The sequence below is a fragment of the Panthera onca genome, chromosome A2 (genome assembly GCF_046562875.1).
Source record: "Panthera onca isolate mPanOnc1 chromosome A2, mPanOnc1 haplotype 2, whole genome shotgun sequence".
Lineage (NCBI taxonomy): Eukaryota > Metazoa > Chordata > Mammalia > Carnivora > Felidae > Panthera > Panthera onca.
The window spans coordinates 54,890,080-54,914,023 of NC_138340.1; the positions used below are offsets into that span (position 1 = coordinate 54,890,080).

At 46.6% G+C, this 23,944-nt stretch overlaps 1 protein-coding gene across 2 annotated transcripts in view; it reads right to left on the reverse strand.

Moving 5' to 3' along the window:
- Positions 1–23,944, reverse strand: part of FGD5 (FYVE, RhoGEF and PH domain containing 5) — a 121,713-nt gene that overhangs the window by 34,045 nt on the left and 63,724 nt on the right. For both annotated transcript variants that reach the window (XM_060631846.3, XM_060631845.3), the window contains exons 4-5: positions 17,625–17,683; positions 17,482–17,512 (exon numbers count right to left, since the gene is read on the reverse strand). In XM_060631846.3, the coding sequence (XP_060487829.1) occupies positions 17,482–17,512; positions 17,625–17,683 (90 nt within the window). The remainder of the gene's footprint in view (positions 1–17,481; positions 17,513–17,624; positions 17,684–23,944) is intronic.

Genomic DNA, 23,944 nt, shown 5'->3' on the forward strand with positions numbered 1-23,944 from the left:
AGGGAGAGATAAAAATGAGAAAGCAGAGAGAAGGAGATAGGGAGAAAGAGGAGAAAAGATGGAGGGTAGGAAGGAAGGAGGGACTGATGGAGAGCAGGACACAGAACCCTCCAATATCTGTAAAGAGGCTGCTGTGCTGTCAGACAGAGGACAGCAGGTGTGGAGGTGACAAAGGTCCCTGCTTCCTGAACACCTCTTCCAGTCCAGAGCTGACTTCCTGCTGCTGTAACCTGCCCTTCCGGGAATCTGGGCAGAGATGGCAGGGAGGACAAGGAGAGGGCACCCAATCTGGCTTGTGGTCCCACGGAGGGAGAATGAGCTGGTTCCTCCTGAGGCCAGCCCTCATCAGTCCCAGTCTGGTGCAGTTTGAAGGTTTCAGGACACCTCTAGCCCCATCACCAAGGTCAGAAACTTGGGGCTGAGTATTCAACTAATGAATGGATTCTCTGGCTGAAGGCGTGTGTGTCCCTAAGTGGAGACCACATGCTTGAGCTATAATTAGAAATCAAGAGTGGCTGGGTGGTTCAGGCGGTTGGGTGGCTGACTTCGGCTCAGGTCATGATCTCACAGCTCATGAGTTTGAACCCCGCGTTGGGCTCTGCGCTGACAGCTCAGAGCCTGGAGCCTGCTTTGGATTCTGTGTCTCCCCATCTCTCTGCCCCTCCCCCACTCATGCTCTGTCTCTGTCTCTCAAAAATAAATAAATGTTAAAAAAAAAATCAAATCCCATTGTACCTAAGCTATCAGAACCTTTCCTGAAAGCATGTTTCAGAGGGTGAAGAAAGTATGAACTACAAGTGAGAGGGAAAGGGAGGTAACGTTTAATTCTTATTTCTGCCCACAGCTGGCTCTAGGACACTGGGGTCATTCTGAACCTGGAGTGGGGGTTTCTCTGCTGACCCAAGGGCAGGAGGACCCTCCCATTCTTCCTTATGGGTCTCCATGTTTAGGAGCCAGGCTCCAGCCCTACAGGGTCTTCTCAGCCCTGGAATCCCAGAGAAAGAAAGAAAACGTCCTGATGAAGAAGGATAATTCCTTTTGCTTGGGCTTGGGCAGCTGATTGACAGACTTTGAACACATTGTTATTGGCTCTGTGCCAGGTTCAAGCCCAGCTACACCAGAAGAAGCTGATGACTGTGGGCAAGCTGTCACTTATCTGAGCCTCATTTTCCTCATCTGTAAAATGGAAATAATGGCACCACTAAGTACAGCATGAGGCTGTCGAGAGGCTCATCCTGATGCTTAAAACTGCTTTATAAACTGTAAAGTGCTATCCCCATTGCAGTTGTGATTATATTTTAGCTATGACATCTTCAGAGTAGGGTTACATCTGTTTTGTTTCCTGCTGTGTTTCTAAAGCCCAACAGAGCATGTGACACAGAGGAGTTTTATTATACTTGCTGACTGACAGAAAGACCTTATTTATTTAGCAGGAGAGTGAGCCACAGGGGAGCCAAGACTGCAAGCTGGTCACCCTGCAGCCCGGACCACCACAGAAAGAGGAAGAGGGAGAGAAGGAAGGACAAGCAAAGACAAGACTGATGGTTGCATGTGCATTGTACCCCAGGGAGCTAAAATATTAACTGCTCTGCAAGCTAGTTTCTCATCTGTAATTAATTCTCACTAAATTGACTAAGTCCCAATGGGCAGGATGGCCATCATCGACACGACTCATTTCAAAAACCAGAGCATAATTGGACTCGCCACAAACATCCGTTCTTAAAACTCATGCATCGGCTGGAAGCACCGAGTGCCTGTCGCACCATCCATCACTCCCTGAAAGGTTTCTGCTGTCTTAATAGTTCTGGCCATCATTGCACCTGGGGGCTCTCAGACGGAGGAAGGAGGTAGGAGATACCCAGCCCTCATCCCCTTATTCGTTCAAAGTGAGTGCCTGCTCTGCACCAAGTCCCAAGGAGGGAGTAGGAGCAGGAAATGCTGTTCTGCCCTCAAAGAGTTTGCAATCTTGAGGAAAAGAAAGGAGTAAAAACACAATTTCAACACAGAAGTAGAAGTACTGTGAGTGGGCAAGGCACAGGGGCTGTGGCAGGCCATAAGAGGGAGACCTGACTTAGCTCTGGGAAAGCATCCTATCTCCTCTGAGATAGGAAGGGAGTGTTTCAGGCAGAGGAGGCAACATGTGCAAAGGCCCTGAGGTGGAGGAGGCACTAAGTTAAATGTGTCTTGGGTGCAGTATGCATGTACATGTGAGTGTGCGCACTGTGCAAGTGCACAGGACTGGAATATGATGGCAATGGACAGTCAGACAGACGACCCATCCCACAGGGCCCTGCAGGGTTTTAAAGGCAATTGGGTTTCATCCTGGGGTGACAGGGAACCACTGGACCAAATATCTATCTTACAAAATTCACGTTGTTGGGAGAACAAACTGGAGGTGGCCAGAACGAGAGCAAGACCAGTGAGAAGGCCGTCGCAGTCATCCAGGAGAAAGGCCCTGACCCAATGGTGGCCATGGGGACTGAGAGAGGGAATGGACTGGAGATAATAAGGAAGAAGAACTGAGTGGCCACAATGCCTACAGGATCCAATCCAAACGCATCTGGGCACCAGAGTTCTTCTTGATCTGGTTCCCCTTCTCACCATGCCCACTTACCAGCTCTCTGTGGAGCCTCTGCTCCAGCCTTAGGGCCTCTAGACCCTAAGCCAAGGCCTAGAGAACACAAATGAGTCCTTGTCAACCTGGAGAGTTGCAAATGTGTGACCCTGAGCAAGTCACTTCATCTGTATGGACCTCAATTTCCCCCTCTGCTAAATGGGAATACAAATACCTTCTTCACAGTGTTTGTGCATATTGCCTTCTGCTCTGTTTAAGGATTCTTTGTTTCCTGTGCTTCCCTTCTCCCCTAGACTCTGTTTCACTTATCTCTGTCTCCCTCGCACCCTGCACAGGGAAGGTGATCAACACATGACAACTATAGTTTGGCACTATTATTATTTCCATTTTATTTCCAATAAAATAATCAGGTCCAGAAGGATTAAGTAAATTGCCCAACGTCATCAAGATGGCAAGATCTGGGCCCAAGTCGGCCTGACTCCAAAGTTGTAGCTCTCTTACAGATGGCCCAGACGGGGGAGTGACAGATGCAGGTCAAGGAGGGGGACTAGAACGCGGTTCCTGAGTGCTAGCCAGGGCTTCTGGCCCAATCTCAGAGACCCTGGGGCAGCTTGGTGGAGAGGCCCGAGTGTGAGGACTGCCTCTCTGCCTCTGGGGCTCAGACAAGTTTCCTGGAGCTCACAGCATTCTCAGGACCCTGTCCTGGGCTTGTGTAAAGTGGAAGCTGGGACTTCACATGTAGAGGCCTGGGCCCTTGGCCCCTTTTTCTCTTCTCCAAACCTGCTACTGAGTTTTCTAGGCAACACAGCACCTCTATTCTCTGAGCTAAACAGTTGGTGGGTGGCCAAGGTCCTCTTTGCAAGTAGTCAAACCACTGATGTTGTTGCCAAAAGTCAAGTGGACTCACTGGGATCCCATCTGGCCAAACGCACACCAACCTCAACCACGACCCACCTGTGTCACAAACATGCATTGGCAGGCCATGAGCTGTCCAGCAGACATGACTTCACCTGGCATGGTCAGCCACTGGAGGGTACTGTGGAACCCTGAAAACAATTCTGTTTTCAGAGGGGCAAAGACTCCTTCAGCTGTATACAAAATGTATGAACCACACAGAAAAATAAATACATTGGACTTCATGTTAACAGATGACTATGGAAAAGGGAATCTGGTTGTGCTATGTACTACTCCTATCCTTGTTACTTTTCTGTAAAACTGAATTTTTTTAAATAGAAGTTTAAAAAATCATTGAAAAAGTAAGATGAAAAGGGGAAAAATGGTTAGAAATAAATTTAACAAAAGAAGCATAGAAGCTACACTCTGAAAACAACAAAACTTCATCGAAAGAAATTAAAGAAGACCTAGGTAAATGGAAAGAGGTCTCGTATACACAACTTAATATTAAGAGGGTAACATTCCCCAAGTTGATATAGAGATTCGTCTTAACCCTCATCAAAATCCCAGTCACCTGTTTGTAGAGAAACTTGACAAGCTGATTCTAAAATTCACATGAAGATACAAGGACCCAGAATAGTCAAAACTATCTTGAGGGGCACCTGGGTGGCTCAGTCAGGGTCTGACTGGCTCAGGTCATGATCTCACAGTTTGTGAGTTCAAGTCCTGCGTCGGGCTCTGTGCTGACGGCTCAGACCCTGGAGCCTGCTTCGGATTCTGTGTCTCCCTCTCTCTCTGCCCCTCCACTGCTCATGCTCTTTCAAAAATAAATAAACATTATATAAAAATTTGAAAAAAGAAAAAACAAAAAACAATCTTGAAAAAGAAGAACAAAGGTGAAAGACTCATGGTTCCTGGTTTCAAAACTTACTATAGGCCTAAAGGAATCAAGATTGTGTGGTATTGGTATAGGACAGACATAAAGATCAATGAAATAGAATTCAGAGTCCAGAGATAAACTCAGAAATAAATGTTTATGGTTAAGTGATTTTTAGCAAGGGTGCCAAGAAAATTCAGTGGGGAAAAAAAGCCTTTTCAACAAATGGTGCTGAGATATTTGGATATCCACATTCAAAAGAATAAATTTGGACTCCTTCTTTATATCCTATACAAAAATTAACCCAGAATCAAATACTTAAATGTGAAAGCTAAAACTATAAAACTCTTTAAAGAAAATATGGGAGGGCTGCCTGGGTGGCTCAGTTAGTTAAGCATCCAACTTCCGCTCAGGTCATGATCTCACAGTTTATGGGTTAGAGCCCCACATTGGGCTCTGTGCTCACAGCTCAGAGCCTGGAGCCTGCCTCAGATTCTGAGCCTCCCCCTCTCTCTCTGCGCCTCCCTGCTCACGCTCTGTCTCTCTCTCTCAAAAATAAATAAACATTAAAAAAATAATAAAGAAAGAAAATACGGGAGTAAATCTTTGTGATTTGGAGCTAGACAAAACTTTCTTAGATATAACATCAAAAATGCAACCAACAAAAGAAAAAATTAGATTACATTAAAATTAAAAACTTATATGCTTCAAAGGACACCATGGAGACAATGAAAAGACAAGCCACAGAACAGGAGGGATTATTTGCAAATCACATATCTGATAAGGGGCTTGCATGTATATAGAACCACAATGAAAAGATAGCCCTTTAAAAAATGGGCAAAGGATTTGAAAAGATAGTTCTCCAAACGAAATATACAAATGACCAAGAAGTACATGAAAAGATAGATGCCTGACATCATTAGTCATTAGGGAGATGCAAAATCAAAACCACAGTGAGATCCCACTTTATATCCACCAGGATGGCTATAATAAAAAAGACAGATAATAACAAGTTCTGCAAGGAGAATCTAAAATGGTGCAGCCACTTTGGGAAACAGCTGGTAGTTCCTCAAAAGGTTAAAAAGTTACCATATGGTCCAGAAATTGCACTCTTAGGTATATTCCCAAGAGAATGGAAAATGTATGTTCATACAAGAATTTGCCCATGAATGTTCATGGCAGCATTTTCAAAATAATCAAAAAGTGGAAAGAACTCAAATGTCCATCAACTGATGAATGGATAACAAAACGTGGTCTATCCACACAATGGAATATTAGCCATGAAAGGGGTGAAGTACTGACACATGCTACAATGTGGATGAACCTTGCTGCAATTTACGTGAAATTTCAAAAACAGGAAAACCTACAAGAGATAGAACTAGACAGTGGGTGCCTAGGGCTGAGGCAGGGTGATGGCGAGTGACAGCTTTGGGGTTTGGGGTTTCTTTTTGGGATCATGAGAATGTGCCAAAATGGATTGTCGTGATGATTACACAATTCTGAATGTGCTAAAAACCATCGTATTTTACACTTTAAATGGCTGAATTGTTTGGTATAAGATTTATATCTCAATTAAGCTATTAAAAATTGAATACGGAAGCCACAGATTGGGAGAATATTTACAATACATATATCTGAAAATAGACTTGAGTCCAGGATATTTAAAGAATTCCTATAGATCCATAAGAAAAAGATAACCTAATTAAAAAGTAGGCAAAAGAACTTCAAATGGGGATTTTCAAACGGCTAATAAACAGAAAGATACTCAATTTCATCAACCATCAGTTGGTGGTTGCTGCTAAAACAACAGTGAGAAACCACTACACAATCACCAGAATGGCCATGAGTAGAAAGATGGGCAATACCAAAACGCTGGGCAGCATGAGGAACGTTATTCCCAAATGTTGGGGGTGGGAGTATACGTTATTCCCAAATGTTGGGGGTGGGAGTATATATATTCAACCACTCTGAAAACCTATTTGGCAGTTCCTAATAAAGCTGAATCTATGCTTACTCTATGACCAACAATTCCACTCTAGGTAGATACTGAGGAGAAATGATGTTTATGTTCCCTAATGATACGTATATGAACATTCATAGCAGCTTTATAATAGCCCAAGCTGGAAACAGCCCAAATCATCATTAACAGGATAGATACACCAACTGTGGTATATCCACACAAAAGAATACTAATAGGCATGAAAATTTGGATGAATCTCACATATTATGTTGAGCTAAAGAAGCCAGACACAAAAGAATACATAATTCATGACTCCATTCATATGAAATCCAACAACAGGCTAAACCAATCCAATGTGATGGAAAGCAAAACAGTGGCAACCTCTGGAGGGTGATACAGACTGGGAAGGGGCACAGGACACCTCCTCGGATGATGAAAATGCTCTACGAGTGGCAGTTACAAGCGTACGCACACACATATATTAAATATTTAGGCTCTACCTTTAAAATTTGTGCACCTATCTGTAAGTTACAAAACATTTTTTAAAAAGGAAAGCGGTTCTCTGAGGTCCCTGGGTGAGGAAAGACAAGCACTGCTTTTCTCCACTGCTTTCATGTCTCCTCCAAGCCCTTTAATTAAAGTTAAACTCCAGGGCCTGGAGTTCATGGTCCTTCCAGAGCTGATCCAGCCTACCTTTGCAGTGTATTGCTCATTTCTGTATACCCCTGCTTCTCCAAGATAAGCCTGCTTCACAATCGTCTGTGGGACTTATTGAAAACCCAGATCACTGGGCTTACCTCCAGAGTTTCCATCCAGTAGGCTGTGAATGGGGCTGGGTAATTTTCATTTCTCCCATGTTCCCAGGTGCTGCTGGGTCTTGGGACCACACTTGGAGCACTACTGCTTTATAGGAGTCCTCTTTCCAGCTGCTGTGTCTTTGTTCTGTGCTTCTGACATCTGGTCCATGTCTTGCTCATCTTTTAAAGCTGCTTCAAACCCTACCTCCATCAGGAAGGCCTCCTGGGTCAGTCTAGTGGCCTTTCAAGTATCCTACAGCCTCTGGAACTCTGGGGTTACAACCTGAAGGGAGCCACCTTGGTCTCAGAACGTGTCTGAAGTCTCATGTTTTAGCTTAAGAATTAAGGTGTATTTAACATTATTCTCCAAAATATATCCATGTGTGATTTAATTTACTTAATACATATCTAGGGGCAGCTAGGTAGCTCAGTCAGTTAAGCTCCGACTTCAGCTCAGGTCATGATCTCACGGTTCGTGGGTTTGAGTCCCGATCGGGCTCTCTGCTGTCAGCACAGCGCCTGCTTCAGATTCTCTGACCCCCTCTGTCTCTGCCTCTCCCCTGCTTGTGTTCTTTAAATAGACATTAAAATTTTTTTTAATTAAAAAAATATATGTATCTAAAGCAAAGCAGGAGCGCTTAGAAAATGTGCTCTCTTTATGCTGTGGCCTCAAGTGCTCCTGGACACCTACTGCATACCTCAGGGAGGAATGCATGCATCCCAGCCTGAAAAGCAATGGCTTTACAGAATTTTGCATTGTCAGGCTATTTACTTACTCTGTATGTTTCTGTCATCTTCCCTCCAATTATGCAGGGAGCAGACTGTGTCTCATTCACTTTCACCCTTAGATTGACCCAGCTTTGTTCATAACTGTGCTGAGTGGATGTTTTTAAACCATATTTTCTAAAGCTCCTGGGGATCTGTGCACAGCCAGGATTGGGGAACAGTGTTCCAGAGGATGCTTCTCTCGAGGGGGCAGGGAATCACAGAGAACTCATGCCGAGTGGATTTTACAGGATCATGTATCTGTGGGTCTCAAATGTTACTGTCCATCAGCATCACCTGGAAGTTTTGTTAAAATGCAGATGCCCAGACCCTACCCCTAGAGTTTCTGATTTAGCAGTTGTGGGCTGGGGCCCAAGAATATGCATTTCCTATAAGTTCTCAGGTGCCACTGGTTCAGGGACCACATTCTGAGAACCACTGAAATAGATGATTATTTCTCACACTGTGCTCCATGGAGACCCAGGGATTAGAGAGGTGGAGGCAGAGCCCAAACTTTGGCCCCTCCCACCTTTGAAACAAAGCACCTCTGCTTTTAGCTACTCTTCATACTGAGGGTCTGAGTGAAATTCCACTTGAAGACAGTTTTCGTGGCTGAAAATGTCTGAGTCCCACCAGCCATCTCAGGGTGAGGGATTAAGGAGGAAGGGACTTTCCAGGGTCACACAGCAAGTTTCTTCCTGAACTGAATGAAAATATACAGGGAAGAGCCATGCACCTGGGATAGGAACCACTTTACTGAGAACTCCCCAACAGCTACTACATTCATACTTCCCAGTAAGGACAGCTTACCCCTTCTCCAACAGTTCAGGTGGAAAGACAAGCACATTTTCTCACACTGAACCAAAATTTGTCTCTCTCTGAGTCCACCAAAGATCAATAAGTTCACTTTGTCCTGGAAGAGAGCCCAGCAAAGACTTAGAAACAGGGCCCTCCCCACTGAATTAAAACTTACTTTTTACTGTCATCTACGGACTGGAGCTACAAAAGTTAAAGTAAGACACTGTATGTTAACTAAACTTTAAATATAAAAAAAAAATAATAAATGCAAAATGCTATGGTGGGTGGGATCCAGAACAGAAAAAAGACTTCAGTAAAAATGAAGGGTATCTGAATAAATTACGGAATTTAGTTAATACAAATAAATAAATAAAAGTAAGAGACAGACACAAAATCTTCCTATCTCCACACAACTTCCCCAGCATGAGGCTACCTGGGAGCTTGGTCTGGGTTAACCTGTGGGTGCCCTAGCATCATGCCCTCCCACCCAACCCACCAGACCACCCTTCCCCTCCTCCCCCTCCTTCAGGGCATCTGCTCTGCTCAGGGCTCCCAAGCTCCTATGCCTCCCTTTTGAAAGGCCTTGGGGCATGGCATTCAGGCTCTCCCTCAAGACCAGCTCTCCAAGCCCCTTCCTGTACACCACACACCCCCAAGCCCTCCACTCTGTGGACTCATTCCTGCTGCTCCTATCCCCTGGAGAGCCTGTCCGTCAATGCCAGCTCAACATCCTCTCTTCTAGGAAGCCTTCCCTGATTTCATTCCTCCTGTGTACACTCATTCTCCCCTCCTTAGGTTCCCTGACACCTAAAAGCACTGTTCCACTTCTGTTTGTTTCCTCCCCTTCTCAGGGCTCTGGGGTCAGATGGCCCTGGTCCTACTTCTTACTGGCTGTGTGACCTTGGGTAATTGGACTCATTCAACCATGTGAGAAATATTTATTGAGCACAGACTATGTGCAATTAAATGACATAATGTATGTAAATTGTCAACCACACAATAGGAGGTCAACAAATGCTCACTGTCACTCCTGCCACCCCTCCTCAGAATCAGCTACACTGGACATTGGCTGTAATGAGAAGCCAGAGCTGGTTGGGTGAGGAAAGAGGGGACCTGGGTGGGGAGTAAACTGATAGCACCCAGCTTACATAAACTCATAAAGTTGCTAGTGAGTCCCTCTAGATTCTGTACTTGCCCCAGTCATGTCAGCACCATGGCCACAGTTGAGTCAAACACGTATGCAATGATAAGGGAGGGCTTCTGAGTAAGTGGCCTTTTCCTCTGAGAAGTCTGAGAAATCTGGCTTGTCCCGGACACTCCTGATGCGCTTTCAGGTGGCTACCACCATTGAGCAAGGCGGGTGTGGGAGGTGATGAGTGGGCTGGATGCAGGGAGGATCTGAGAAGCCTCTTGTCTGCCTTTCTGCCCTATGGCCTCCTAATACTCCTCCCTAAGTCCCCTGACCCTTTCACAAAAGCCCGCTAGGCTCCTGAGAGCCCTCTCCCCACTCTACACACTCACTTCCTTGGGGAAATCCGGGTCACTGCTGGGGCTTCGGTTGACATCTCCACACTTGATCACTTCTGGTAGACATCCTGTGCCCAGCCCATCACTGGGATGTCCTTCACCCGCCCCTCATGGTTCACAAAACTCACACTAAACTCCTCATCACCCCCATGCCTAGCCTGACCCCCTCCAGCACTTGCTGCGATGGTGAGTCAGCAAGCCAGAAATCTGCTACCTCTCCTGTACCCCACAGCCACTCACTAAGCATGCTGTCCTCCAATCTGCCTGCAGCTCTCCAGTCCAGTGTCACCTCCTGCTGGAATCACTCAATGGCCTCCCCACAGAACTGTAGGGGATCAAACCCAAAGCCCCACTTCTGTGTTGTTCTGCCCCTCACCTATCACCACTCTCTCACACACATGCTCCAGCCACCTAGAATTTCTATGAGTTTCCAAACACTCCAATCTCTAACTGGCCTCTGGATCTTTGTACATGTGGATCCCCTTGCCAGGTACAAGCCTTCCTCACCTGGCTAATTGCTCCCCATCCTGTAGGTCTCAGTTTAGACACATTTTCTCTGGGAGTCCTTCTCCCATACCCAGAAGCCTGGGACATATTCCTTGTCTGAACCTCTCAGGCTCAGTATGCCCCTACCATTGTACTAATAGTGTCCCTTTTTGCGCCTGTCTCCTTCCTAGACTGTCAGTCCCTGAAGCGCAGGGACCCCGTACCCAGCACATAAGAGGTGCTCAGGAAATATTTCTGATGGAAGAAGTGGTAGGACTGCTATAAGGGCTGACCCCGCCATCACTCATTCATCAGATATTTACTGAGCCCTGATGGTGTACTGGGTCTCACAAGCCATCGGGAATGGGACCGGTCAAGCTCTCTGCCCTCCAGGAGCTCTGAGTTTAGTGAGGGAGAGACACAGTAAACAAGCCTCTAAAACAGCCCCAAAATAAATGAAGCAAAGTGGATGGAATGAAAAGGGAGGGAAAGATAAATCAACAATCAGTAACCCCACTCTCAGTAAGGGACAGAAGGATGAGACAGAAAGCCAGCAAGAATGGAGGAGATTCAAAGCACCGTTGATCAGCCTGACCTAAGTGACATCTATAGGATACCCACCAGCTAGAGCAGAAAACACATTCTTTTCAAGCACACATGGAACATTCTCCAGGATATACTATACAACAGGCCACAAAACAAATCTCCATAAATTTAAAACCACACAATGTACATTCTCCAACCACGACAGCATTAAAAGCGAGCAGCGGGAGGAAATTTGGGAAATTCACAAATAGTTGGAAATAGAACAACTTAATTTTAAATAACTCATGGGTCAAAGAAGAAATCACAAAGGGAATTAGAAAGTATTTGGAACTGCATGAAAATGAAAATACAACATAAGTAAACAAATACATGAATTAGATGATTTTTAGATATGAAACATTCCGTGAAGAAAATAAAATGAAGTATGAGCTAGGTGATACAAAAGAGGAGGTACAGCTGTGGTTCCTGAACTTCCCTTGGCATCCACACCCTTGCCATGGCCTCATCATGGGGAGAGAAGATCCCTGCCCCTTGTCTTTGGTCCAGGCCACAGCACTTGCTCTGACCAATGGGTCATGGGCAGAAGTGATCATGCACCAGTTGTAAGACTGAATCTCAGAAGCCCTCTGGTGTTTCTTTCTTTTTTTCCTTAAAGTTTACTTATTTATTTTGAGAGGGAGGGTGGGGCAGGGAGAAGGGGAGAAAAAGAGAAGCCCAAGCAGGCTGCATGATGTCAGTGCAGAAGCCAGGCAGGGCTCAGTCCCACAAATCGTAAGATCATGACCTGAGCTGACATCAAGAGTTGGATGCTTAGGGGCGCCTGGGTGGCGCAGTCGGTTAAGCGTCCGACTTCAGCCAGGTCACGATCTCGCGGTCCGTGAGTTCGAGCCCCGCGTCAGGCTCTGGGCTGATGGCTCGGAGCCTGGAGCCTGTTTCAGATTCTGTGTCTCCCTCTCTCTCTGCCCCTCCCCCGTTCATGCTCTGTCTCTCTCTGTCCCAAAAATAAAAAATAAAAAATAAAAAAAAAAAACAAAAACAAAAAAACGTTGAAGAGTTGGATGCTTAACCGACTGAGCCACCCAGGCGCCCCTCCTCTGGTATTTCTGCTTGCTCCCTGCAATCACCACAGGGAGAGCCTTCCCTGGGTGCCTGCTGTCTCTTCAGCCTGGGTCCCAGAATGAATACACAAGAAGCACAGCCACTGAAGTGAACCCAGCTTTGACCGATTCAGTTGACCCAACTTCCCTTGCAACTAATAGTGCCCAGTGAGACAGAGGCAAAAGTGGATAAGTAAACTTTTCAGAAAAAAATTTTTTTTCAAGGGGGTGGGAACATGACCTTTTAATTTTCCCCTTTTTTCCTTCTTGCCTGGGACATGGATGTGATGGTGAGAACTGCATCAAAAATCGTCTGTTCGTGAAGAACCTTGGAAATGGATGCGGCAGAAAGATAAATGAAACCTTGGTCCCTGGTACTTTGTGGAGCTGCCAAACTTAACCTCGATCTCTTACTTCTGAACTTATTTCACATGAGAGAATCACCTTTACATTAATTAAGCTATCATAACTGGGTTTTCATTACTAGCAGCTGAAGACAATTTTTAACCAACATAGAATTATTAGGAAAGGCTTCTGTAGTAGATTGTATTTTTCCCAAGTGGACCATAACAATATCTCCTATCTCACAGGATCATTGCACAATGTGAGCTGGATATTTCTCCCATTGATGGTGGAAACCGTACCTCCTCCCCTTGAACTTGGGTAGACCTTTGTGACTGTCTCCACTAACAGTATGGTGGAAGTGGTGCTACGTGACTTAAGGCTAGATCATAAAAATGCCAGGCACTTCCTCCTGGCTCTCTCTTGGGACACTCACTCTTGGAATGCAGCCACCATGCTGTGAGGAAGCCCAAAACTTGCCCAGGCAGAGGGATCACATGGAGAGGCCACAAGTAAGTGTTCTGGCCAACAGCCCAAATGAGGTCCCGGACAAGAGCCAGCACTAACCACCAGTTGTGAATGATGACTCTTAGGGTGATTCTAACCCCTGGCCATCAAGTTGCCCTTTGTCTTGAAGTTCTCTCCAGATATCGGGGAGTAGAGACACACTCTCCCCACTTTGCCCTGTCCAAACTCCTGGCCCAGGGAATCTGCAAGCATAACAACATGGTTGTCCTATGCCACTAAGTTTTGGGCACCACTTCTTTGAGTATTGATACTTGAGCAGACACCAGAATGAGAAGGAGAAACTGACTATGAGAAGATCGGGGGTAGAACGTTGTGGTGGTGGGAAAAGCAAGAGGAAAAGTCATGCAAAGGAAATGTATCTGTCGTATCTGAAGAGCAGCAAGAAGGCCACAGCGTCTGGAGTGAACAACGTAAGTGGTAGGAGGCAGTGCCACAGAGGTGGGTGGGGATCAGAGACCCTTAAGTGTCTCTTAGGGGATGGAGCTTCTCCAAGGGAATCAGTCATAGGGAGCGTCTCCTAGGCATGGTGATAACTTCCAGGGTTACCTCTCCCAGTAGGAAGAATGGCTTCTGAAAAGGCCTTCAATGCCTTAACCCAAAGGAAGAACCCATGGTAGGAATCTTCAGCTTTTGGTGGGGAGGGATTTTTTTTTTTAGAAGAGGAAATAGAGGATTGAAGGTGTCAGGGGATATAACTGTTCAACGTCTAAAATGAATCACTATGTATAAGAAAAAGCATAAACCCCACAGCCTGGCATTTTAGGTACCTGGTTTCCGGACCAATCACTTGACCCCCAATCCCACCTCCAACCTGCCTTTTCAAATTTATCCACGTTCTAACCATGTGTGATGATGCACCATTCTCCAGATATATCATGCACCTAGGCCCAGGAGCATTTCCGTGCTGACCACTTGCCTTATGTACTGTCCTCCATCAACATCCTGGCCTGGTGGGCTCCTTCAAATTCCATCTTAGGGGCACCTCTTCTGACAATCTTCTTAGATACCCCAAGGGGGAATAAGTCTCTCTCTCCCCCATCCCCCTGCAGATTTTGCACAAAACTGTAATTGTGCAAATTATACTTAGCAGAGTAGCATAACTGACTGTTTACCTGTTACTCTTCCCCATTCCACCCTTCCCCCCCACACACAAAAAAGGGATACCTATTCAAGGGCAGGTTCTGAGCCTTATTTATCTTTGGGGCTCCAAGGCCCATCCTAGTGCCTATAGCACTGTAAAAATCCTGTGATGTCCCATCCAAAAGGAATAAGCTGGATGGATGGATGGTTAGATGGTTGGATGGAAGGGTGGATGGAAGGATAGGTGGGTGGGTGGATGGATGGATGGTTAGATGAATGGGTTAATGGGTTGATGGGTGGATGGATGGATGAGGAGTTTGACAAGTGATTGGATGGGAGGATGAGTGGATGGTTGGAAGGATAGGTGGACCTCTGAACAGTGGATAAACTGAGGGGGGATATGAATGAGTGCATAAATGTGCCATAAGGGGCATACATAGATTAAAGGACAGATGAGTGGGTGAAAAGCTGGCTACATGAGTGGGTGAGAGTTTGATTATACAGATAGATGGGCAGGGGGATGAATGTATTTATGACTGGGTTCCTGGAGGGATGGAAGGGAGTATTTAAACCAGAAGTCAGCAAGCCTTTTCTGTAAAGGGCCACATAATAAATATTTTAGGCTTTGTGGGGCACATACAGTCCTGGCCATGTATTTTTCTTTACCTTTTTTGCCCCCAAATTGTATATTTGACAAGAGTCTAGTATCAAGAATATATGGAAAACTCTTACATCTTTTTTTTGAAGTACAGTTGATGCATCTTCATTGCCTTTTTTCACAAACATTTATTTTTTTAAGTTTATTTATTTATTTTGAGAGAGAGAGGGAGGGGGAGAGAGAGAGAGAGAGAAAGAGGGAGAGAGAGAATCTTAAGCAGGCTCCTGACATAGGGCTCGAACTCACAAATTGGGAGATTGTGACCTGAACTGAAACCAAGAGTCAGACACTTAACCAACTGAGTCACCCAGGCACCCCTTTTGCAAACATTTAAAACCTATAAAATCCATTCTTAGTTAACAGGCTACAAAAAAACAGGATCTTGGTCATTACAACTCAGGTTTGGGTGACGAGAATTTTTAGTTAGCTCTATCTACCATTTGACAAGCTCAGGGTTGAATCCCAAACACAGAAGGCCAGAGGACACCCCCTCCACCCCCCACTGCCCAAAAAGAGCATAATGGAGCCAGAGACTTCTAGCTGGGGAGGTTCAGAATGCACGCTCAGCCCTTCCCCTCACCGCACAGCCTTGGGATTTCAATAGCATCGAATCTGTAAGGAGGAATTCTGAGAGAGAACCTGCCAATCTTAGCAATTAGAGATGGATCCAGAGTGGGGAGTGGTGGACAATGTCTCGCAGTTTACGGGCCTCCCTGAGGCTCATGTACCCGGCTAGGACTTGTAGTCACATTGGGGCTTTTCTGCCACTGCCATCCCCACAAGCACTTACATCATCAGTATAGCTCCAGATCACAATTTCCCGCAACTAGCTTTTGAGTTGTGACTTTTATGGGCTCGTTTTTTTTTTTTCTTTCTCTCTCCTCAGGATATTATTATGGATTACCAGAGGTTTCAGCATCTTTCCAACTGGCAGGAAGCAGTGCAAACACAGATGGAAGTTTCCCAGTTACAACCCTCTTAACAAAGTCATAAAACAAAAACCCAGCATTTCTGTCATGCTGCCAGCTCAGAAGCAAGTGAGAGAGAAGAAAACAGGAGAGTGAGTCTTCCTGCCCTTCCTAAGGAGATCTTTTAGGTATAAGAGGGTGGTACATTATGTACCTGAGGACTTTTGGGTTTTATAATGCATACAAAGCTCTCATCCTGAAGGGCAAAAATGAGGGGCTGGGCGCACAGACCAGAGTAGTGCTCTGTCCTGCTTCCAGGAACCTGGGTGCCCTGCTCACATGGCAACAGGACACTAGGGTGATGCCACTGACAGGGGCCTCAGCTGGCTTCAGCAGGAGGCCTGGCTTGGTGCTGGGTGCTCTGCTACAACCAGAGTGGTCTTTGCCACAAAGAACTCCAAAGGCAGTCAGAAACGCGGGATTAACACACAACAGTGCACTAGAAATACAGGAACCTGGGTGTTTATCCTGGCTCAGTCACTCTCTCTGGGCTTCCATATCACCAGGAACAAAATATCAAGTGGACATTCCCAGTTCTGATGTTCTTGGATAGACATGGTGAACAATACAAAACAGCGTGGAATCAGATGCTGAACTACTAGGGGACTGGATATGGCTTAGAGACCTCAGGGAGCAGGTGCCCCGATGTTCACTCACTTCTCATGTCTCTGCTGTACCTTCTTCCCTCAACCCTCCTTATGACTCAGCCCAAAAGTCACATCCTCAGGGAAGCCTGCCTAGATTCCCCCAGGTTGTCAGTTCTTCCCCCATGCTCCAGATGATTACTCATTTACTAATCTGTCTCCTTCACTGGCCAGAGAGCTCCTGGGGAAAGGCCTCAAGGATCTTTCTATTCACCAGCTCTTGTCACACAGCAAGTGTTCAAAAAATATCTGTTGAACTGAAATGAACTGACTGCACAGGGAGACCTTCCAGGCAGTCTTGTGGGTTGTAAAGGGTGGCAGTGCCTGATACCCAGGCAGTCCCCAAGTCTGGGCTCCTTTCTTCTGAAAGTCCAGATGATTTCCTCACCACTGGCTCAAGTGTTATTGCCCCAGGGCTGGGATGACTGAGAAAGCCTCTCTACACCCCAGCTGCCCTGTCATTGCACAAGCAATCACCTTCTCCATATGGACCTAAACATATGCATGCACCCACACACGCACACATAGGCACACACATGCATACATGCACACACATACATGCACACGTGTACACACGCACCCACACATGCATACTCACATGCACACACGGCAATGATCCAGAACTACGTCTGTCCTCCTTCTGCCGTCCTCAATAAGAGGGCTGAGGAAACTGCAAACACCCTTCCAGAACCCTCAGCACATCCCCCATACACCCCCTTCTGGGCAGAGAGGCATACTCATGGAAAGCATGCTGCTATTCACCCCCCGAAGCACATGAATTAGGGGACAGACGTCCACAAAAAGCCTTGGCGAACATTTGTCTGCTGCCAAGCCTCTGTTCATCGAAATCACCTCTGTCTCCTCACTGCTTTTCTGCCTCTTATATCATAGCCTTGTAAAAGGGCAATTAGTTTTGGACAATTAAAATGATTAACTCACCAGATGTAAGTGCTGAAGCATCTCCACGTATCTGCAGAGGGAAAGAGGGTTGAGTTTGCATTAATTCCCATCCTGTTTAAGCCAGGGAGGGGTGATGTTCTGTTAACAAGCTCAAGGCCACAGGCAGCTGCTTGGGGACTCACGCTTTCTCTGAAGACAGCAGTTCCTGTGCGATGACATGGGCTCTGGACTGTCCTTCTACCTGCAAGAGAGAACAGAGTGATCAGGAGGGACAGCACCAATTCAGATGGGGGAAGGGAGACCCCAAGCACTGGGTTTACAGAAGGACCTCCAAGCTGCCAGAGACAAATTCCACATACTTCTCAGCCCATTCCTGCCACTTACTCCCTGTGAGATCTTACTGTACCTCAGTTTCCTCATCTGTAAATGTGGATATTGGTAGCATCTAACTCAGGAGGCTGTTGAGCTAATGCCCAGCACACTGTCCAACACACAGAAAGTGCTCAGCAAGTGGCCACTATCAGGACTGCATGACCTTGGCCTCCACCCATAGGCCCAGTAACCTTGAACAACCTGTGGTTCTCTGTGCATAGGGAGCTCTCTTACTTCTTGCTTTTGCACATGCTGTCCCCTTCCCCTTCTCTGCCTGGCTAATTCCCAGTTATACTTTAAGACTCAGCCATGGTATCTATCACCTCCTCCAAGGAGTCTTTTTTGAACCCCTTCGTGAACCAGCTGGGTTTGGTATCCTTTCTGAACATCCTCCTCTCAGGACACCAATTATGTCTCTCCTAGAGGGAAGGAACCATAATGGTTCACTATCACCCCTGCATGACCGGTACCTCACATACAGCAGGCTAGCTTTTGTTGACTGAAAGACAAATGAGTAAATGAATGGATGAATGAATGTCCATTCCGCTTTGGAAGCACCAACTCTCCCAGCTGACCTCAGGAGATGAGCCATTTAAACCATCTGAGGCCCAACTTCCGCACCTATAAGATTTGGGAATAAGTGAGATTATGTCTATGAACAGGAAGGATGGGCGGGGACTGAGGCAGATGCCTGGGCCTTCTGCCACAAGCAGGCCCGTCCTCTGTGGCCCCAAACCTGCCAGATATCAGACACAGCTGCTGGCTGGGATCCAGAAGAGCAAAGACTCTGTGGCTCAGCCTGACAGAACAGATGGCAGACGCCAGGAATGTTCAGGCAAGGCTGAGGTCAGAGTGGCCCACAGTGGAGCAGAGGGCACTTGGATGGGACACCTGGCTTTTGGTTCCAGGTCTATCACTGCCTCCTGGGGCCTCTAAGTGTGTGAATGTGTGATAAAGTGACCTCTAAATTCCCTTTTGTGCTGAACCTGTGTGTTACTAAACTCAAGGAGCCACTGGTCAAGCCAGTGGTCTACTCTAATGACTAGAAACTCACTACCTATTAAGAGAGCAACTACAGTGTTATGGTTAAGAACACAGACTCTGGAACTAGGCAATCTGAGCTCAAATCTTTCTGCCTTTTGCTAGTCATGTAGCCTCTCTATACCTCAATTTTCCTATCTGCAAAATGGGTACAACAGGATAAGGATGCCTAACACCTGCATACTGTGAAGATTAAATGAGTGAGTGTATATACAGAAAGATATCTATCTCTATCTATGTATCTATACACACATCTCTCATTTGGAACAGTGACTGGTGTACAGTAAAAACCACAGAAATAATGGCTATTGTCATCTTTGCGGTTTTTGTTGTTGAGGCAGAAACCAGGGACAGAACCAAGTGCTCAGGGATGGAATAAGAAAAAACAATTTACAGGGTCATGTAGGGGAGAGGTCTCAACTGCAGAATGAAGGCTGAACCACTCCTCTGAGAGCGACAGTTGAAACACTGAAAGCAAAGGGACACTGGGATGAACAAGCATCAAGTTCAAATCCTGGTTCCAGCATATTGTGTAATCGTATGACGGATGGCAAACCATTTCCTCTGAGCCTCAGTTTCTTCATCTGAAATATGGTGGAGAATAATCAACCCGATCTCGTGCCCTGGCCTTTTTGATGAGGCATTCCTGACTCAAGGCCGCTGTACTTGCTGCTCCTTCTGCATGCGATGCTCTTCTCCAGATCTTTTCATTCTTACTTTCTGACTTTTTCAGGTCAAAAATCACATCCTCACTGTGGCCAACCATGACCACCTGACCTAAAGATCACCCAAAGTCATTCTCTACCCCAGGGTTCCTCAGCCTTGGCACTACTGACATTTTAGGCCAGGAAGCTTTGGTTGCAAAGGCTGTCCTATGTACTATAGGCTCATTAACAGCATCCATGGCTTCTACCCACTGGCCGACAGTAGCAGCTCCCACCCCAAGTTGTGACAACCAAAAATGTCTCTAGACATTGTCAAATGTCCTCTGGGGGGAAAATCTCACCCCTGGGTAAGAGCCACTTGTTATAACTTTTTATCTGGGTGTGTTCTTCTTTACAGCAGCCACATTACCTGATGTTACCCTTGCACACAGGATACGTTCAATCAATATCTGAATAAATACATGAAATGAGATACAGTGCTTAGCACACAGTAGGCATTCGATAAATGAGTTCCCTTCTCCAGCTACTCCATCCCTGACAGTTTCTTGGCTAAGAAGCATAGTGTTTTTAGAGATTTCATTCTCTCCAAGGCCACCTAAACAGGGCAGAACTTGGGCCCACGGTCAGTCTCCCTCCTGCATCTCACTGCTGTCTCTTGGCGGGCTGTCACAGCATCCATGGAGCAGGAGGGGAAACAGCGAGGCCTCCAGAGGCCTCCAGCCTCACCTGGCCTCCCGCCCTTCCCACAGGCGCCGAATTGTGACTCACTGTCTGCCTTTTGCATCTGCAGGGCTAGTGTGGGGTTCTGTGGACAAAAGCAGCTCACCCCTCCCAGGCAGGGGCTCCTGCAGAGTCCCACATGTGAAAAGTCTTTGCAAACAAAACCCTCGTAATGGAAAATATACCCTGCCAGGACAAGCCTTAATAGCTAAGAAACCCTGTGGTCAAGCTTCCATCAAGAGAATTACTTTATAGACAAAGGACAGGGGTCAGAAGTCAAGCTCAGGTTCTTCCCCTATAAAATGAAGACAAGATGACCTCTAATCTTCTAGGGGCCTGTGATTCAATTTTCACTTGTTATCCAGCATGATGCTGAGAGCCCATGGTGCTGTGTCAGAAGGCCTTGGTTCAAATCCCGGGCTCCATCCCTTCCTATGCATATATCCCTGGACAACTGATTCCTCTTCCATGAGCCCCAACTGTAAAACAGTGATGATAATAATACACACTTAATAATAGAACTGCTAGCATTTATTGAACACTTAGCATGTGCTAAGTATGGCTCTAAGCTTTTTACATGTATTCTCACTGCATCCTCTCAACAACCTAGGGGGCAAGGTACAATTATTAGCACCTCCATTTTACAGATGAGGAAACTGAGGGACAAGTAAGTTCTAAGATTTGCCCTAAGTCACTGCTAGTAAGTGGCAGAGCCAAGATTCAAGATCAGGTAGTCTGGCTTCAATAACCAAGCACTTAGCAGTGTGTCTGGCACATAGTAAGCACTCTGTAAATGGCACCTCTGCTCATTATAGATGGCAGGTTTTCCAAACTGGGAAATACCTATCCTTTACCTGTCCTCTAAAGGTAGTAGCAGGAGTCTAACACTCCTGGGGGAGCCCAGGCTAGTCCTCTGGACTCAGTTCTCTCTGATTTCCAACCCTAGGAGCAGTGCCTGCCATGGTACATAGGAAAGAGAACTATGCTGGAAGTCAGGATGCCCGGATCCACATCCCAGGCGGGCTGTGTGACTCAGGACAAGACCCTCTCGGATGCCTCAGTGTCCTCATCTGGAAGATTGGGTCAGCATTCTCACCTGCAAGGATGAGATGATGAGATGATGGATAGGAGTCATCAGGCCCACCCCAACTTTTGGAGTTGTTGTCATTACCATTGTTACATTGTCGAAGCTGTCATTCCCCCAGACTTCTGGTAGGGCTGGGGCACGGGCCATTCTGCACGTCCTTCCCAACCCCTCCTGCCAGACGGGCAGACTCTGGGTGGGACGTACGGGGCCGTCCAGCTTTAGTGCCTCTGCTGATGATGGATGTGTCTTCACCAGCCCGACAAGAAGGGGGCCTGGCAGGCCATGTGCCCGAAGCTCTCCTCAGAATCTGCTACTGGGCGTTGCCCAACCGGGCCATTTAATATAGATGTTTGTTTAACCAGGAAATGAACTCTGAGGTTGACGGCAGTGTCCAGGGACAGACTTCTGGGAACAGGGTTCCTCCCAGGAACGTGGGGGCTGGGGGCGCCAGGGCCCGCACTATCGCGTTTCTCAGGCTGTGGGTGTTAATATCAGGCGGCCACTGGCCCCTCTGCCCAAGGCCGAAGCAGCTTATCTTCCCCGTTCCCCAGGGCCGCCCAGTCCTGCACTTCCTCCCCAGGCCCTAGGCGAACCAGCCGGTCAGTGTTGGCTATTCTGAGACCAGGTTGGGAGGGCTAGTCCTCCGTTAGGGAGCCTCCTGTTTGCAGTCCCAGAAAGAGCTGGGAGTCCTAGTCCTCTGTCTCCATGCCTCAGTTTCTCCAGCTATGAAATGGTGGGGGGGGGGGGGGAGGAGGGCTTAGCCTCCTTCTAGAAGAGCAGTTCCCCAAGTGTGGCCTGAGAACCTCTGGGGTTCTGTCTCCCTTTTCCAACTACTTATCTGTGAAGCTGGCCCAAACAACAGTTCTGACAGACTGAGCACACAGGCAGCAGGGCCCAACTGTCTTCTAGGAAGCCAGACATTATGAGTATTTGCAAAAATGGAAAACTCATGTCACACTCCTCATTAAGTCTTTCTGAAAAGTTACTCTTCATAAAAAAAGCCATTTATGTTAACATGCAGTGGACTTATTATTGTCATCTAAAACAATTTTTTTTAATGTTTATTTTTGAGAGAGAGAGAGAGAGAGAGAGAGAGAGCAAGAGAGAGCAGGGGAGGGGCAGAGAGAGAAGGAGACACAGAATCCGAAGCAGGGTCCAGGCTCTGAGCTATCAGCACAGAGCCTGATGTGGGGCTCAGGGCTTGGACTCACAAACTGTGAGATCATGACCTGAGCCAAAGTCAGACGCTTAACCGACTGAGCCACCCAGGCGCCACTTATTACTGTCATTTTTTAAGTGAATTAAAAGATGTTTAAAAATTTTTCTCAGTGTTATCTTTTCATGTGGTAAATACTGACTGATAAAACCCATAGAAACAAAAACTCTTTGGGGTCCTCAATCATTTTTAAGAGGAAAGAGAGGTGGGAGACCAAAAGGTTTTGAGAACTACTGTCCTAGAGGTTGTTACAAAGCTCATATAGGATTGTAGATGGAAAAGCTCCTCATTCTCAGTGAAAAATTACAGAGGAGGGAGGCATCGTTATCACTGTGTAATAGTGATAGTAACAATTATTATTATTGTGAGAAGCAGGCCAGTGAACCTCCAGCTTTATGGCCTGGCCCTCAGGATGGCCCCAAGTAGGCCCAGAGGCCACATAGTCCTTCTCCACAATGTTCTACTTTGCAGAAGAGGAAGAAACCACCCCCAAAACTCCTGGTTTCTAACTACCTTCCCTGCTTGCAGGCCTCCTGGGCTCATACATGCTCTGCCTTTTAAAAAAATTATTTATTTAAAAAAATTTAAAATGTTTATTAATTTTTGAGAGAGTGTGAGCAGGGGAGGGGCAAAAAGTGAGGGGGACAGAAGATCCAAAGCAGGCTCTGCACAGACAATAACGAGCCTGATATGGGGCTCGAACTCACAAACTGAGATCATGACCTGAGCTGAAGCTGGAGGCTCAACCGACTGAGCCACCCAGGTGCCCCCATACCTGCTCTGCCTTTAAACAGCTGCCTCCTTCTTTCCAAGTTTGTCTTTGCCAGTCCCTGGCCAAGCCCCATGTCCTGGGTCTTAACGCCTGGCTCAGTCCTCCCCATCTGTGGGACGGCATTCCATTCTCTCTGCACCACAGCCCTCGGCCTCTCAGCTCCTTGACTTTCTTCTCAGATAACTTTTGCCCATATTTACATCCGCTTCACCTAGCCTGGGACTTCTCCACACTCAAAACTGCCCCACCTCTGAAGTGAACTTTCTGGTCCCCATCTTAGACTGGAGTTTCTAGCGTCCCTCCACCCTCAACTGAAATGGTCTCTTAGCTGATTGGGATCTCTAGCCTTTCACCTACTCCCATCCATTCCAGGTCACGGTGGCCACCTTCTGCTGTCACGTGAAGCCTCGAGTGGCTCTCGTGGTTCCCTAGCACTTGCAGGAAAACATGTCATCCAGAATGATGCTGAAAGCACGGGCTCTGGGGTCACAAGACCTGGGTTCACATGCCAGGCTCCGTCCCTTCATACACCTATGCCCTTGGACAAGTGATTTCTCTTCATTGTGTGAAACAGCAATGATAATAATAATACCTACTTATTAACAGACAGCTACCACTACTGAACACTT